At 33.4% G+C, this 16,943-nt stretch overlaps 3 protein-coding genes across 4 annotated transcripts; 1 reads left to right on the forward strand and 2 right to left on the reverse strand.

Moving 5' to 3' along the window:
• Positions 1-4,736: 4,736 nt before the first annotated feature.
• Positions 4,737-6,170, forward strand: LOC142633442 (serine acetyltransferase 1, chloroplastic-like). The gene has a single exon (XM_075807684.1). The coding sequence runs from the start codon at positions 4,963-4,965 to the stop codon at positions 5,908-5,910; it is 948 nt and encodes a 315-aa protein (XP_075663799.1). The 5' UTR covers positions 4,737-4,962; the 3' UTR covers positions 5,911-6,170.
• A 781-nt stretch (positions 6,171-6,951) lies between these two features.
• On the reverse strand, positions 6,952-10,440 carry LOC142633441 (uncharacterized). 2 transcript variants are annotated; one of them, XR_012843914.1, is made up of 3 exons: positions 10,001-10,440; positions 7,264-8,673; positions 6,952-7,079 (listed from the first exon to the last, which is right to left on the reverse strand). XR_012843914.1 is itself a non-coding variant. In XM_075807683.1 (2 exons), exons 1-2 carry the CDS (start codon positions 10,098-10,100, stop codon positions 7,502-7,504), a joined length of 1,272 nt encoding a protein of 423 aa, XP_075663798.1. In that variant the 5' UTR covers positions 10,101-10,440; the 3' UTR covers positions 7,203-7,501. The 2 variants fall into 2 exon arrangements, 1 of the variants encoding a protein (XP_075663798.1); XM_075807683.1 differs by lacking the exon at positions 6,952-7,079 and having other exon boundaries at positions 7,203-8,673.
• Positions 10,441-14,769: 4,329 nt separating this feature from the next.
• On the reverse strand, positions 14,770-15,298 carry LOC142635605 (uncharacterized). The gene is made up of 3 exons (XM_075809742.1): positions 15,260-15,298; positions 14,899-15,166; positions 14,770-14,813 (listed from the first exon to the last, which is right to left on the reverse strand). The coding sequence occupies exons 1-3, from the start codon at positions 15,296-15,298 to the stop codon at positions 14,770-14,772; spliced, it is 351 nt and encodes a 116-aa protein (XP_075665857.1).
• Between the last annotated feature and the right edge of the window lie 1,645 nt (positions 15,299-16,943).

Consider the following 16,943-nt stretch of genomic DNA (forward strand, 5'->3'; position numbering starts at 1 on the left):
GGTTTCAACTTTCAAGTTGATGTAGGAAAAAAGAACAAGACACTAATGTAGAGAGTTGGCCAGCACCTTGGGTGAGTAAGGCAACCACCTAAGGCCCACAAATAAAATAAGACTCCCGAAGGTTAATAAATGGAATATCTTTTTACATGCAAGAGACAATACCTCAAATATTATCTAAGAAAAAAAGAAGTTTAATAAAATCTTTGTACGGCTATAGGCAAATGCTTCCATTGTTTTACATTGAAGTTTTAAGAATACAAATCTTATATAATACTTTTTGTATTCAACTTTATGTACCATTAATCATAACTTGTCATGTATTTGGTTGACTTTCCTTATAAAATAATCAAAGTTTAATATTGGGAAAAAAAATCAAACACATAATAAATTGTGATTGGTGGAACACAAAAAGTAGTACATAGGAGTTATCTCCTAGTTTTAAAATGTAGAATTTGTAATTGTAGATGCTCATTTTTAGAAGCCCAGCAGGAGGAAAAGCCCAAAGACGTGGGCAGAAGAAACTAGGATAGAAAATGTCATTAAGTCCAAGCGGCAGGAATAATGGATCATGGGTCCACAAAGCAAGCAAATGGACCCTGAAGAAGTAAGTGGACCTAAGAAGGCCTGGAAGAAAGAAATAACACACCCATGGGCTGTATGGATGTAGAAAAGCAAGAATGGATCACGGCTGTCACGGCAGGCCCAAAGCAATGTAAGTAAAGAAAGTAAGGGGCAATGGAGAATCCATGAGCCCTAAGGAGGAAGTAAGAAGCACTTGGGCCAAGGATGCCCCAAGAAAGTAAACAGGCCAAGGATGCCCAAAGGAAAGTAGGTGGGACGAGGGAGCCCACAAGTAGTAAAGGACCCAAGGAGTTTATTGAGCCTTCAAAAAAAGAATGAATAGAAAAGTCCAGAGAGGCCCAGCAAACTTGGGTTAAGCAAAACTCACGGCAGGCATAGTAGAGGGATGCGGCAAGAAACAAATAATAAGGGCTGGGAGCGTAAGAACAGCCCATAAACGGGCAAGGCCTAACCCCTAAGAGAAGCAAACCATAAATGCAAAGTCTAGAAAAGTAGCCCACGCCATAAGAAGTCAAAGGCGAATGGCAGATGGGACAAATTGACTTTCAAACCGCGGTAGATACCTGAGCAGCAGGCAAAACTTGGATGAGCATAGAGGTAAAGCACGCGCAAGGCCCAGGCACCACCAGCCTATACCCAGCCAATACAGGAAATGGTGAGGTCATGGGTCAGAGGTAAGAGAGTATAGTTTGGTGGTGGGGGGGGGGGAAACCAATTTTCGTGTTTCCTGCTTAAGCTCTTTTGGAGGCAATGTCTTGCTAGGATGACATACCATCCAAAAGAGGCAAAGCTGAGTTGGAACCACTAGGTGCATGCCATGAGGGACGGAGAGAAGGAGAGTACTTACACCGTGGCAGGTAAGAGTGCCACGGCAAGCTAGCAAACAAAAGAGCCTTCTTTGTCTGGTGAGGTGGAGAGGCGCGGCCAGTGTAGGTAAGTGGCGCTGGTTAGGCGACTGAGCAGTCAGTGATGGTCGGCAAGGACACCCACACCAAACAAAAAACGGTTAAGGGTTAAAATGGTAAAAGCCAAACACGGTTGACGCTATATAAGGAGCCTTTGTTGAGCACGGTAGGGGGACGGAACCTCTAAGGTGAAGGGGATAATCACTAGAAGCAAAAGGAGAGTAAGAGTAAGAAAACAAGAAGAAACGAAGAGAGAATCAGAAAAAAATAAAATAAAATAAAAAGGAGAGTAAAAACGAAAAGAAAGAAAGGAAAGGATTAACGAATAGAGAGAAGAAGCAAAAGAAAACAGAGAGAACTGAGTGGCAAGTCTACACCGAATGGGTTAATCTCCCTCTCCCTTTTCAACCCATGCTCTCTGGTAACAGAAAAAGACCTTGCAAAATACAAGCCATTTAGGCCCGCCCCTTCAAAGCAGCTAATTTCTCTTTTCATAAAAGGTTAGTCGTATTGAAGAGGCGGCTCTCCTTTTTGACTTAGACTTGACAATAACTTAACGCGGCAGGCTAACATTTACTTCCTTTAATAAACTTATTGTTGTTCATTCAATACTTATTATTTTGTTGTTGTTTTGTAAAACAGGCACCCTTATCAAAGCCCACTGTTTATTTTATCTGAATTCTAAAGGAATTTCCATTATTATCATTATTATATCTGTTAGCCGTAGTTAATATAACAGTTCTGCCTGCCATGGACATGTAACCAAAGCCTGATCAACAGGGGTATTGTTTGCGCGCAAGCTAGACCAAAAAGGTTTGCTCTTGGACCGGTCCCAACTCCTTGATCCAGAAATCTTTGGGCCTAGTGTTGTAGCAGGCGGCCCAGCCCAACATTTGCAAAAAAGGCCCACACAATAATCTCAAACTAAATATCTATCTCTCTCTCTCTCTCAACAAAGAAAAACTAAAATCAAAAGACCAAAAAGAAATCAATCCCAAACCTTAGCGTGCTTTTGGATTGGGATGGAAAATTAAAATTATTTTACTATTCAGCTTATTTTTGCTACTATTCATGGGCCCCACTGTACTATTTCAACTAACTTTTACCTTTATCTACAGTACTTTCAGCAATAAGTTTTCAGTTTCAGCAAAATAAGTAGTATCCAAACACACCCTTAGTCTTTTTTTTTTGGGTACTCCTACCGCTTTTTACCTTGTCCAAAACCTGTCTTTCACTATGCATTAATTGTTTTTAATAGGATTTGAAAATGTAATGCTATAGGAACAACATTTTTATAACAAAGTCTAAGTGACAAGCTGTTACTAGTTCGCATACAAACCCACCAGTGACATCACTTTCGTACTTAGTATTCATAGCTTTCCACTTAGACTTTGTTGTGAAATTGTTATAAAAATATTGTGCCTATAGCTTTATTGGGGTCCTGCCATTCATAATTTAGGGTGAGTGAAGGATTTCTTTTCCTTTTGGAAGTAATATAGTAGTCCATGTTCACATTTAACATTTGGCTCACCATATGCTATATATAGCAAATCGACCAAAAACCACCCCCACATCAAGCTCAAGAGTGCTCAACAATCCATTGCATAGTAGTAACATATGAATAGTACCTCTATTAAGGGTATTGTTCATCACTATTGTTTTTTAAGAAATTATTCATTCATTTTTTGTCTCTCTTCTCTCTCTCTTGATCTAACTCTCTTTTTTTCTCTCTCTCAAGAATCAATCCATGTAGATTAGCGATTGTTAAGCTGTTTGAGGTGCTGGTGGTCTAGTGGTGGAGCTTCAATCTAGTTCATGGAGGTGGTGGAACTAGAGTTGCTTTAATCTAGGTTGTGATTTGGTTGAACAGAGTTGTGATTTGAGTTGGTTCGTGCGGTGGAAAATCGGAGATTTATGGGTTGATACTAGATAAATTTTTGGGTTTGGTAGTTGTGCAATTGCTGCAATGGTTATTTGGGGCTTTTTTTTTTTTTTTCTTTCTTTCTAAAGGCTGCTTGTTTGGGTTGATTTTTGGATAGATGAAAAATAATATCTAAATGAGATGAATACAGAGCATTGTGGATAATGTGGTGGTATATGAATAGTATATTAACTAAAGTAATAAAAGTGGAGTTTTTAGGATAAATGCTAATGCTCTAAGAGAATTCTCATTGGATCATGCAAAACCCAAAACAATGCAAAATAGATAATATTATTCACAAAAATGCATAAAAAACAACTTTCATCCCGAATTGCATTTTGCATTTCTGATTTACAACATGCTACGATGTTATGTATTTGCATAACACTATAGCATCTTGCAAATGTTATAACTTCTTTTTGTATTCATCCGTCTCTCTCCTTTGAGATTCTCAATCCTCCTTTACATTTGCTATTGTTGTTGTGGGTAGAAAATATATTATTTTAATGTGATAAAATGTAAGATAAATAATGAGATATATGGTGTATTGTTAAAGTAGTTATGTAAAATAAATAAAGTGACTTTTTAGTTATGCAAATTACTTTCTTTTTTTTCTTTTTTTTTTGCATTTCCAGCCAGGGAATGCTCTTATAGGCAGGTTTAGCTTGGGCTTGATCAGAAAATAATTAAGGAAAAAACTATCACAATTTTGGTTCAATGAGGGTCAAGCGAACTCTTAGAGACAACAAAGTCGTGCCACTTTCAAATGACTACATGTTACTATTTTCAAAACCAAAAGAGGTTAAAATTGTGTTTATTTTAAAGTTTCGGATATTAACTTTTCACTTAAATAAGTTTTACTAAAAACTTCATTACAAGTATAAAGGATCTAAGCAAAAGATCATTAACTCATAAGCATATTATAACATCATTGTCTTTGAGTAGCTTATGAACTAGACTAACCTAAACACAATTTTATTGATTAAACTCAGATTTGATATATGTTGATAGGTGAACCCAAAAAAATATTGACAATATATCAAATATTTTGAAAAACTCGTGTGTCTAAGTTGACAATATCACAAAAAATAGAAGGGTTAAAAGGTAATACACTCACCGAGCATAATTACAATAAAATAAAATAAAGTTGTAGATTCTTTTATATCCTTTTTTGTTCTCCAAGTATGTCTCTTTATCATGACGTTTGAACTTGAACATTTGACCAAAATAAATGGAAGACTACAATAATGAAAAGAGTTCGTCATCACAAACGTCAGCTATTTTGTTCTTGAAATTTATTCATGAACCTTTCACATTCCATAACCATAGGTCAGTATGTTACTGCCAAGAAACTTCTTGTACTTGGCAGTTGGCATGGTATAGTTCGCCTCCTCAACTAGTATATAGCCCAATTCTTGTCTCCCAATTCCACCACGAGTACTCTCACTTCTCTCTTCATAACCAATCCTCTCTGCTTCTACTCGTTTCATCAAAGTTCTAGCCTACATAAGTTATACATTCAAGAAAGCCATCAAGAGCTAGCTCCCCAAAACAATGGCAGCTTGTATTGCTAATTCAAGATGTGAAACTTCTAGTACTGATCCATTTACTTTGGACTCCAACAAGTGCCAAATTAGTACTCGTTGCAGGAACCAACCTTGCAGACTCAATTTGTCAAATTTGGTTTCTGGTAAAATCAGCAACTGGGGTGGGAAGAAAGTCTCAAATTCATCAAAAACCATTCTGCATGATGAGGATGAAGATGGGTTGTGGTTGAAAATTCAAGAGGAAGCTTTACATGATTTAGAACAAGAGCCTATCTTGCTCAAGTACTACTACTCATCAATATTGTCGCAAGTTTCACTAGAGAGTGCATTAGCGAGTCACCTAGCCATGAAGTTAAGCAATGCACATATTGCTAGCGATGCGCTCATGGAAGTTTTCTTAGGCGTTTTTCGTGAAGATCATGAGGCCAGGAGAGCCATCAGAGATGATCTCAAAGCTGTAAGAGAACGAGACCCAGCTTGCATTAGTTATGTTCACTGCTTGTTGAATTTCAAAGGTTTCCTTGCATGCCAAGCTCATAGGGTGGCACATAAATTGTGGTCACAAGGTAGGAAGGTCATGGCACTTCTAATTCAGAGTAGGATATCCGAGGTTTTTGCAGTAGACATCCATCCTGGAGCGAAAATCGGACGGGGGATATTACTTGATCATGCCACCGGAATTGTGATTGGAGAGACGGCAGTCATAGGTGACAACGTTACAATTCTACATAATGTGACATTAGGTGGTACAGGAAAAGTTTCTGGGGATAGGCATCCTAAGATAGGTGATGGGGTTTTAATAGGTGCAGGAACTAAGGTTTTGGGTAGTATAAGAATTGGAGAAGGGGCTAAAATTGGTGCAGGGTCAGTGGTCCTAAAGGAGGTGCCTCCTAAGACTACCGCTGTTGGAAACCCATCTAGATTGGTTGAAGGGAAAGAGAAACTTGTCATATGAGACAATTGTTGGAGGATCATCAGTTGGTCCCCAACAATAAGATGTTAAGATTCCTCATATTGTTAAGAGCCTCTTTTAACTTTCTTTGTAATGTAAAATATCTTCATGCACTCTGTTTGAACATGTGGTGGTTAGTATTTGGGGATTTGAGTTGATATGTAGATGAAGCCTCTTTCATCTTAAATCATTGTAACAATATCAACTTATCAAAAAGTAGACGAGAAAACAAGAAAATTAAATAAAAGTTTTGTATAGAAAAATGACTTTGCATTACCCCTTCTTATAGTCCTTCATTTGACTGATTCGACTCACAGATATAAACGATAGATTTCAAAGTATTCAGGATATGGCTCAGGTATCCACTATCAAAGTTCTTAATGTGGTTCCGTGTGCCATTGTCCACTCCAATTTCTACAGGACTGTTCTTTTTTTCTTTTTTTGATACAAAATAGAAATTCTAATAGTCTAATATAAGTATATATGAGTGTGAAACTCTCTCCTGTAAACTTGAACACTGGCCTCCCATACCCTACAAACACTTATACTTGTGAAGTGATCATCGCACCAAGGATGCATAGTTAATTATTAATTCAATGATCAAAATTTCTCACTCTCATGAATTATCCATTTAAGCTAAGTGACAATTTATCAATAGTTTTTTCTTTCCTAGGAAATTTCTCCATATTCTTCTTTGTATATATTATTAATGAAATGATTATGACAACCTGATCCCATATCAAAGATTATCCTTTTAATTTAATGGTATATACTATATATTATTTTCCCAAGAGTCATCTTAGATACAGCTCCAATATTACCCTGCCCTGATCACTTTCATTTTCTCTTTGGTTTAGTTGTCAAGGTATAGACTACATATAATACATGGTGCAGTGTGCCCTGCCCAGTTAGTTCCTATGTCACAGGGTGGGTTGAGTTGAAAAATTAAACAATTAGATGGCTGGGAAAACAGCTAATTATGCACTACAATTATGTGATCTTGTCAATGAAGGCTGGTCATAAACACTACTGATAACTAAACCACATAAAATTCATTAAGCGCATTAATGATAATGAATATTGAATCATACCTCTCAAGTCTCACCACAGAACCAACACAACTCTCACCACTGCCTGAACTGAAAGAAATAGATGGGGTAGCTTCCAATCACCTAATACAATTTGGAAAACATGGTGCAACAGCCAAAAAGCCTCAATTTCTATACATATAACGATATAAAAAGCTCTCACCAAGAATAAGTGTGACAACTCAATAAAACTCTCACACAGGGAAGTAAAAGAAACACAAGTTACACTGATCGTGTAAAAGATCTTACAGAAAGAGGTCCAAAATACCTGCATGAATTTCTCTTCTGAAGAAAAATACAAATACAAAATCCCCACACTCTTGTACAAACTCCGGGATTGTGTTATATTTTATCCCTTCAGGTGTTCAATAGATAGCATTCCAGAAGAACATCACTATCCCTTGCTATATAAGGAACAAAACAACACAGGACATCAATCAGATCATAGCTTGATGACATCCACAAGACAAGCTTGTCCCAATTCCATGGACAGAGTTTTCTAATATTCAATTACGGCCACCCTCATTCCAGGTTCCCTTACCTCCAACACTTCTCCTCTTCCTGCTACCCTCATTCCAGGTTCCCCTAGCTTCAACACCTCCCCTTGTCTGGCTACCCTCATTCCATGTTCCCCTATCAGTTCTTGTAAATTCCCAATGCTTTAACTCATTATTATTTTTTCCCCACTGTTTCCTACTAAATCCATTTCCCCCACAATCTCTCCATCCTCTACCTTCTAAAGTTCCATTATTCTGTCCAAATCTGCTTTCCCAAGGATTGTCACCATTATTTAATTTTTTTGGCTCCTTTTGGTTCCAGCCCCAATCTTTATTCTCAAATTTACCCCATCCTTTATTTTTCAAAGGCAAAGAATTGTCACCATTATCCCCCTGACTCCTACCCCATCCATTTCCCCTGCAATCTCTCCATCCTCTATCTTTAAAAGCTCTGTTATTCTGTCTAAATCTGCTTTCCAAAGTATTGCCATCATTATTCAAATTCTTTGGCTCCCTCTGGTTCCAGCCCCAATCTTTATTCTCAAAATCACCCCATCCTTTATTCTTCACTGGCCAAGGGTTGTCGCCATTATCCCACTCATTCCTACCCCATCCATTTTCCTCACAATATCCCCACCCTCTATCTTTTAAAGCACCATTATTCTGTTCAATTCGGCTTTCCCATGTATTGTGACCATTATTCCAATTCTTTGGCTCCTGCTGGTTCCATCTCCTACCTTTATTCCCAAAATCGTCCCATGCCTTATCCCCTCCATTTCCCCAAGATTCCCATGGGTTCCACTCCCCTACTTCTTTTTTCAGAGATCCAAGATCCACCACATTGGAAAATTCATGAGGATTGTTATAATTTTCTTGTTGCATATTATGCAACTCTTCATCCAATTCCTTAATCAGTTCAGGATCAATGTTAGTATTCCAATCTATTTCATCAATATACATATCTGGATCAGGCAGAGAGATATCACAGAGGAGGCCATTGATCTCTGCCCAAAAACGTTTCTTCGCATTTTGAAATGCCACTTTACCAGCAGAATCATCCCAACTGAGCACATTATCTTGAAAGTGTATATACTTCTTATTATCTACTATCTTCCCCCATGGTATTCTTCCAACTGAAGTGCAAAATTTCTTTTCCCATAAAGGCACACCATCTTTCCCTCCTATAAGAGATAGAAAAGGGAAAGAAAAAAAAATCAATTTAATGAGCCCACTCAGATCCATGATTTGTGCTGATAAGAACTCTCCATCTACACAAAATGAAACAGAGAACATACAAGACAAAAGGAGAAAAAGACACCCATGAATTACAAATTTCCTCACCAGTAAAAGAAATTTAATCTCAGGAAAAGACATACAGCATTGAAGCCAGTGTACCACATTCAAAACAAGCAGAATATTATGAGAATCACATAACATATGGTAGAAAATGTCAGAGAATTCCCTATGTATAAGTATTTCAAGAATTCCCATCAAAATTTCTAACATCAATAATGTACTAGACTGGGATACAAGACAGGATGAAAGAGGCTTTGATTATAAAACTCAAGTTTGAAACTCTTTGCTGATATGGGTTATAGATTAGGGTAAGGGCTTTTAAAACCAATAAAACAATAATCTGATAATCTCCAAACTATTCCAACACGTAAAACCTTATTCGTTTTGAAATACAATGCATAAATGTAAATGAGTTAGCTTCCAAACTAACACAAGCAGACCTGTATTCATTTCCTAGGTCACAAATATTTTCAAGATCATAAATTTCCTTCATATATTAAAAATAAAACATTTTAATGGTAAACCTTTCAATGATTTCACTCATGTCTTTATTCCTGAGATTGATGTTTGATTGGATTAAAATATTAGCCAGCACAGAGTCCCCTTCTTTTATAGAATTTTGTTGATCTTATAAAATTCATATTGCAATTTTTTAGGAGTTTCTCTAGTATGCTTCCCGTGTATTAGAGTAATCTTCTCCAATGATCCTATCAATAAATTGATCTTTGCTTATCAAAGAAAACAATATGGTTGCCAATGAGCATTAACTCAAATGGATGGTGAGATCATGGGTTCAAAACCCACTGAGTGTGAATTACAGCATGTAAATATGTAATTTGAGATAAGATTAGACTTTATGACTATCTCTCTCTCCTTTGTTTACTGCTTGGATCACTCAAATCCAATGTTACAGTAAAACTACCATCCCTGGCCTCCCCAAAGATATAAAATTTTACTAATTCAATTTCTTTACTTTCCAAGAATTTTCTCAGCTATCAAACAGACAGCAATAAAAAAATTAAAAAAAAAAATCTAAGAAATCAGTTTGAGAAAACATAGTACAGTAACAGAGATTTCATATAATACCCATCAAGAAAAACAACAATGCCAATAATTCTACAAAATTATTATAAAAAAAACAACCAATTCAACAAAGAACCAAAAATATTCAAATTTTAAAAAAATTATTAAAAAATAAAAAAACAGAGTTACCTGGGAAAAAATTTTCAAAGTCGTATTCTCTCTGGGGCGGCCTTGGAGGCTGTTTTTTATGGTAAAATCTACGTAATGGATGATTTCTCCAATTACCCATTGCATCCACATACACCAAAACCCAAAATATTGGGGGAGGACATAAAAAAATAAAAATAAAAACTATGCTCAAGCTTCTCTGATCCTCTTATTTTTACTCAAGAATGCAAGAGAAAGAGAAACACACAGAAGTAGAAAGTATAGGAAAGATATTGAAGGTGTTATTTGACATAACATGGAATTAGTAAAAATAAAAGAATGGAAGTAAAGGAGATAACTATGGTGAAGTGTGTGGTTTTTTATTTATATACTGTAATCTTATGGCTGGTGAGTGGTGAGTGATAACACACTGAAACGATATAAACGCAACCCAGTCCTTTAAACACGGGAGAGGAAGAGTTTGTGTGTTGCAAAAACCTTTCAGTTTCTTCAAAAAAAAAGAAAAAAACAATATTAAAATATCCTCTTATGATTTAGCCATTGGTTATATTTAACTAAAAATATAATTCCACTCAATAATAAAAAAAAGTCATATAACTGAATTTTATGAGAGGCACCTAAATAATAACACTTAAGTACTATATAACAAAACATATAATCCAAATCTATGGTATTTTTATTACTTGATTTTTTCAGGAATTAAGCTTTTTATAATGTGCTTGTGCTGGATCATTTTAGAACTTAGAACATATAGAAGAATAGAGAGAGAGAGAGAGAGAGTATAAAGAGAGTAGAGAGAATTCATGGATTACATAGTTCAACCTAACAACCTATATTCACAAAGGAAAGTATTTGACGATTATATCTTTCACTATACTAAGCTATAAACTTACAATGAACCTAATTTGGGCATCTATAGAGACTAAGCCTTAAAATAACCTACATTAACCATGGTTAGTAGACTTGTGTATTATAACTTTTTAACTAGTATTCTTTATCTGCACATTAAAGATTGTGCTTGAGCCATGACTAGAATTGGACGATATCTTTAAGAAATCTCAAGTCTAAGAGTTTAATATTTAGTCTGAGTTCAAGCTTGAACTCAATTTGACTTAATAATCAAGTCGAGCCAAGCTGGCTTCAAGTTTTTAGACTTCTAACGAGCTTGAATTTGAACATTGTTTGTTGTAGGGATGATTCAAGGTCAAGCTGAGTCTATGCTTCTTCTTTTTAAAAGAAGTGTGGGGGTTAGGGTACAATCACCCTATGGTCTTTGGACCGAGAATGAGATTTTGAATATTCACTTTGGCAACAAGGGCCCAGACCATATGCCAACACAAGAAAGCCAAAGCCCAGAAGAAGAGAGGCCACCTAAACTTGTTACTGAGGTAATCCGAGAGACTTGTTTGTCCCGAGATAAAGTGGCCCAACTAAGAAGCAATTATCTAACTTACCGAGGATACAGCTTTAGTTATCATCCTTAAGGAATGTGAACGAGAAGACACAGAACCCAATGAAACAGTCACTTGCGCATTAATGAACTCTTCCTATCTAATTCAACCCCATTAAATGTTGAATGACTGGGCTGAATAGTAAGAACACCCCAAAAGTCTACCTTTATGATCAAGAAATGGTAGAGGAGGAGTTTGATGGGACAAATATCTCTATAAAGAACACCCTAAAAGTTTGGCTTCATAATCAATAAATGGTAGAGGAACATTTGGAAGGAGAGGATAAAAGGTGGAAAGAGCTAACATGAAAAGGGATCTAGAAAAATTGAGGATAAACAAGAGAGAGAGAAAGGTGAGAGCAAGAACTTGTATTTTCACTTACAACCTCCACTTGTACCTTGGGAAACCGATTTTCATCAATCAAAGTATCTTTTTCTATTTTCTTGACCTTCAATTATCTATCTAATCTTCCCATCGCGGAATTTCATCCATTTTGTAGAATTTAGTTATGTTAATCAAGAACTAGAGAAACATTTTCCTTACTTTGTGTTTTTGACACCCACACAAAGCATTTTACTTTTATTGTTGAGTCAAGTTCAAACATTCAAATATTCACTACTCCCCAAACTTGCCTCTTTTACTTATACAATAGGCACAAACTAATTAAACACCACTGTACTTAACAATTCACAACACAAAAAATTCGCGCTCTCTAAATAGTTAGAGCACTCATATTAGTAAACGTATAATAGCATAAGGGGTAAATTTAGATTGTTGTTATAGGAACCTTGTAAATATACACATTTACTATTCAAATGCAAATCTATTTTTAATACTTATTTACTCATATAAATAAGGAGAGAGAGAGAGAGAGAGAGAGAGAGAGAGAGAGAGAGTAATAATTTTTTTTTAATGAAATGTAGAGTAAAATAAATAATTTGATATGAATGCTTTTAAAAGTTGTTTTGAAAAAAAGAAGAAGATATTTTTTTGCTAAAAGAACAAATTTTTGCAAGATTCAAAGCAAATGATCTATCAATAATTTCTCCAATAATACTAATAATTAGTTAAAGCCCCATGCGTTGTATGATTTTATCATAAACTTATAGAATATATATTTTATTTGATAAATAATAACCAAATAAATAATTATTATAATAAAAAAAGGAATGAATTGTATTGGTTTAATAACTATCAAATATAAAATGATAACACCTAAATAAAAAATTACCAATTTGTAACATACCAATTGTGCTGTAATGAGAATTTTTTATCTAGTGGATTTGCAATATAAATTCTAAGTTTTGTAACTAATTTGCAATTTTGTAAGCAATAATATTAATGAGAAAAAAATGTTAGAAGTTGTTTTTTACTTTTGAGAGATTGTTGAATTCCTCTTTGTACACTATATTCGTAGGGTATCCTTGTTCTTGTTTGTCATTATTCTTTATTAAAATCTTTAGTCCTTTAGAACTTGTTACGCGAGAAAAACTCGAGACAAAGCAACGTACAAATGGCCGTGGCTGAACACTAGACTTAGCAAGTAGAGGCCAGCATTGTTTAGAGTTTGTTCTTCACTTTTGTTGATTGTCATAGCATAACAGATCTTTAAAGGAAACTGTATTTTTCTTAGGATGAATGACTACTTTGATTCTGTAGGAGATATAACTATTCAAGGAATAAGAACCTTTGTTCCGATTTTCGGACCTGTAATAATTTTTGTTTTTATTATCTAAGTTCCTAAATGTGTCACAATCAGTCTTGTTCCATTGGACTTTAATTAAGTTCTCTGCTTCCTTGTCAAACACTACAAAATTTGCATGTACTATTGTATTGCCAACTTACATGTCAAACCCGCAACTAAAATATTATTTTCCACTTACATCAATTAGATATATATATATATATATATATATATTCAAAATTAACCATTAGTAAATATATAAAATCACTTACCTAGCTTTTGGAAATTCACATGCTTTCATACATGTGTCACACTATAGTTTTGATCCAAGTTTTTAAATTTGTTAGGGGACAAAGTTTAGCTTCAAAATTATAATCTAAAACTAAAACATTACTACATATTTTAGAAATCTAACCGTTAAAATGTATGTTTTACGCTCTTAATACACATGTCAAAATTTGTATAAATTGGATATTGTTTATTATATGATCTATAAGCTCATATTTTATACGCAATTTTAAACTATAAAAACTTGCACTTTAAACAATTTATTGATGATATAGCTATTGATCTTCAATTTTTTAGAAATATTGTAAGCATAGAGAATATAAGAAGAAGATGTGATCCAATAGTGGATTTGTCAAAATTCACCTTCAATAAAAAGATATTGAATAAGGTTGTAACTTTATGCTACAACTAATTTTGTAGCTAAATTTTGTCTTTTTTTAGGAAACTTATCACAAGAGACATACTATCACCCATTCTCAGCGTCGATTTTTTTAACAGAGTTTGTGCAATAAAATGTTGTCCTATTAAAAAGCATGCGGTAAATGTTACCATTCTAACATAAATCCCAACATCAAAAAAAAATATAATTTTTGTCCCTAACATGTTATTTTTAAGTCTTTATAAAGGTTAAAATTTCCGATAGTGTTCTTTTCATCTTAGAAATCTCATTAGAGTCAAGGACTGAATGTGATAGTTGATTCGGTTTCTTCAAGATTATATTGAAATTTAACATATTAAAATTGTCAAGAGGTGGAATTTTTTAGTTCATAAAATAATAATTTAAGAAAGTATACATTGAACTAACATAAATAAAGAAATATAAAAATTGTACTAACCTTTTTCTTAATTCTATGACCAATGGAATATCTAAATTCACATGCAACTTTGAAGAGTTTGTAGAAGACAATGATAATTTCCCTACCATCATTCATACATAATTAGTTTAAATTATGATGTTTAAATACATATCATGTATATCTAAAGAAATAATTACTTACTCATATATGTCTTAATAGTAGTTGATGTGATAATTATAAAAGAATGCACAAAATTATCAAAACATATATCTTCATTAACTGCCTTGCAAATTTTTCCCAAAATATTATTATAATTTTTTTCCCTCTTGCATAAAAAATTTTGTTAGACAATTAAAATTTTACCTCTTGACAAAATGTATGAATCTAAGTAATATATTCTGCAATATCTAATTGACATGTTATCTTGAAGTTCGATTAGCCTATTGTTCAATTTTTTCTCATGCACCTCTATCTTTTCCACCAGATATTTATCATTTTGTCTCTGCTGATTTTTCAACTTCTTAATAAAATGCCGATGAATATGGATTCTCAAAAAAAAAAAAAAAACCTCTATCTTTTCCATGTGAGAATTCCTACGGTTTCTCTTATTACATCTGCAAACGATAAAGTGCTTGATAAAAAATCATGAGTTATGAAGATATTAATATATATTGAGTATAAATGTATAACCAAAATTACTTGTTAGAGTTGTGTTTTTGTCAGCAAGAAACTTCAACTCGTCAAATGGAACCAATTCAAATTTCTGTTTTGCAATAAGTTGATCATATGTTTTTAACAACTTCACAAATGTTGTATAAAATCTTATCATGTACTTGTGATTCACAATCTTGTAAGCATCCTTGTTTTTGACAACTCTAAAAGATTTAATTCGATAAATTTTTCCTTCTTGTATATCTCTAAAATGACCAACAAATGATTTTCTAATACTTTCATGAATAAGGTTATCCTGGAAAATTGAGAATAAACTTAATCAAGAATATAAAATTCAATTGTATTTGAAGACCTAAAAGTAATTTCATTATTTTACTTCAAAACTTACCTTCTCATCAAGTAGCACCAAATCAACACTCAAGTTCATTATTTGTTTTAATATTAAGTACTTCCCACATTCTTGTGACCCTTACTTTAATATTCCAATCGTCTTTTTCGGTGTCAATTTCATCCAAGAGGTTATATCTTTGATTTCATCTATCCATTTTGATAAAGTAATATAAAAAAAATAAAAAATTTTCAACAATTTATCATCAAATTATTATCAAGACATACTTAATAATAAGCTAAAAAGAAGATTGCTCTCGAAATCAAAATTAAGGGAATGGAAACAGCATATCACCATTGGAAACAATGTCATATATGATATACAAAATAAAAGAAAATTTAATGATTGATAAAAATCATGTCTAACCATAATTGATTGATTAAAAACAAAGAAAAAAGAAAGAAAGAAAGAAAGACTAAATGGACAGAAAATTGCATACTTTAATTCTCAAACCATAACCATATAAATTGCATAAAACTTAAGGATATTAGGTTAAACAAAAGACAAAAAATACACAAAACATATTCAATTTGATGAAAAAAGAAGAAGAGAAAAATAGAGAAAAAAAATCACATAGTAGGTATTTATTATGAATTATTTGATATACACACACACTTCATGTTAAAGAAGTTGATATAAACAAAAAGTTCAATATTAGTCTAATTTGGTGGTGTGAAGCTAAAATCTAAAATTTAAAAATAAGTGGCATGTGAAGAGGAAATCCAAAGAAAAACAAGAGCCACGGTGTGTGAAGAGGAAATACAAAGAATTTAGAATTTTATTAAAATGCTAAACGTAGTTGCATAGAATTTTAAAATAGACCTTTAGAACAAAATCATATACTATGTTGTTGTTGTTTTTTTTTTAAATTTTTTTTACATGTAGTAATATAATTTAAATAAAAAAGGATTAGCTAAAGATTTTGGATTGTAATCAAATTAAGATTTTTTTATCAACATATAAATTATAATAATAAAAGGATTAGATGAAAAATTTGAATTGTAATCAAATTAAAGATTTTTATCAACTTAAAAATTATAGTAGAAGAAGACAAGAACAAAAACAAAATTATATCTATTTTTTTTTAGAGAGACGCTACATCCACAATATTTTTACAACAAATCACAGTTGGTTAGTTGCTATTGGTTCAAATTTGAACTTAACACTAAGATTACTTTTTTACCCCAACAATAACAACCGGTAACAACCTGCCACTTAAGATTTATTATAAAAATATTGTGGACATATCATTTTTCATTTTTTTATATCAAAATATTTTTTACAATTCAATAAACATAATCACAGCTTTTAAATCTAACTTTTATGATATACGTATTAGAGCAACCACATCAGCTCATGTAAAAGATTCCGTCTATTTTACACAAAAAACCTACTTTTTCTATTTTACACTATCACTTTTACAAAACACCCACATCAGTTTATCTATTTTACAAGACTTTTCAATAAAATATTCATTCTTCATCAATTTTTTATTAATTTCCCTAATGGTCATACTTTTATAATTTAAACATATATTTTAAGTAAACTACCAACACCGGTGGCCCGGCCAATGAAGCCGCTTGTGGTGGAGGTCCGATGGCCGAACCGCCAAAATAGTGGCTCCGGCGAACGCCGATGGATTGGTCTCGCCGCCCACCATACTGCCAAATAGTTAAATCCATTG

This window comes from Castanea sativa, chromosome 5 (genome assembly GCF_040712315.1).
Source record: "Castanea sativa cultivar Marrone di Chiusa Pesio chromosome 5, ASM4071231v1".
NCBI classification, from domain to species: Eukaryota; Viridiplantae; Streptophyta; class Magnoliopsida; order Fagales; family Fagaceae; genus Castanea; species Castanea sativa.

Bases quoted from the DNA above. Each gene is read 5' to 3' on its own strand.
- LOC142635605 (XM_075809742.1), bottom strand. From the start codon at position 15,298: ATGAACTTGAGTGTTGATTTGGTGCTACTTGATGAGAAG. The intron at 15,167-15,259 runs GTAAGTTTTGAA...TCAATTTTCCAG, and splicing joins TGGTGCTACTTGATGAGAAG to GATAACCTTATTCATGAAAG. The intron at 14,814-14,898 runs GTAATTTTGGTT...TATCGTTTGCAG, and splicing joins CAAAAACACAACTCTAACAA to ATGTAATAAGAGAAACCGTA.
- LOC142633441 (XM_075807683.1), bottom strand. From the start codon at position 10,100: ATGGGTAATTGGAGAAATCATCCATTACGTAGATTTTACCATAAAAAA. The intron at 8,674-10,000 runs GTAACTCTGTTT...TATCTCTTATAG, and splicing joins CTTTGAAAATTTTTTCCCAG to GAGGGAAAGATGGTGTGCCT.
- LOC142633442 (XM_075807684.1), top strand. From the start codon at position 4,963: ATGGCAGCTTGTATTGCTAATTCAAGATGTGAAACTTCTAGTACTGAT.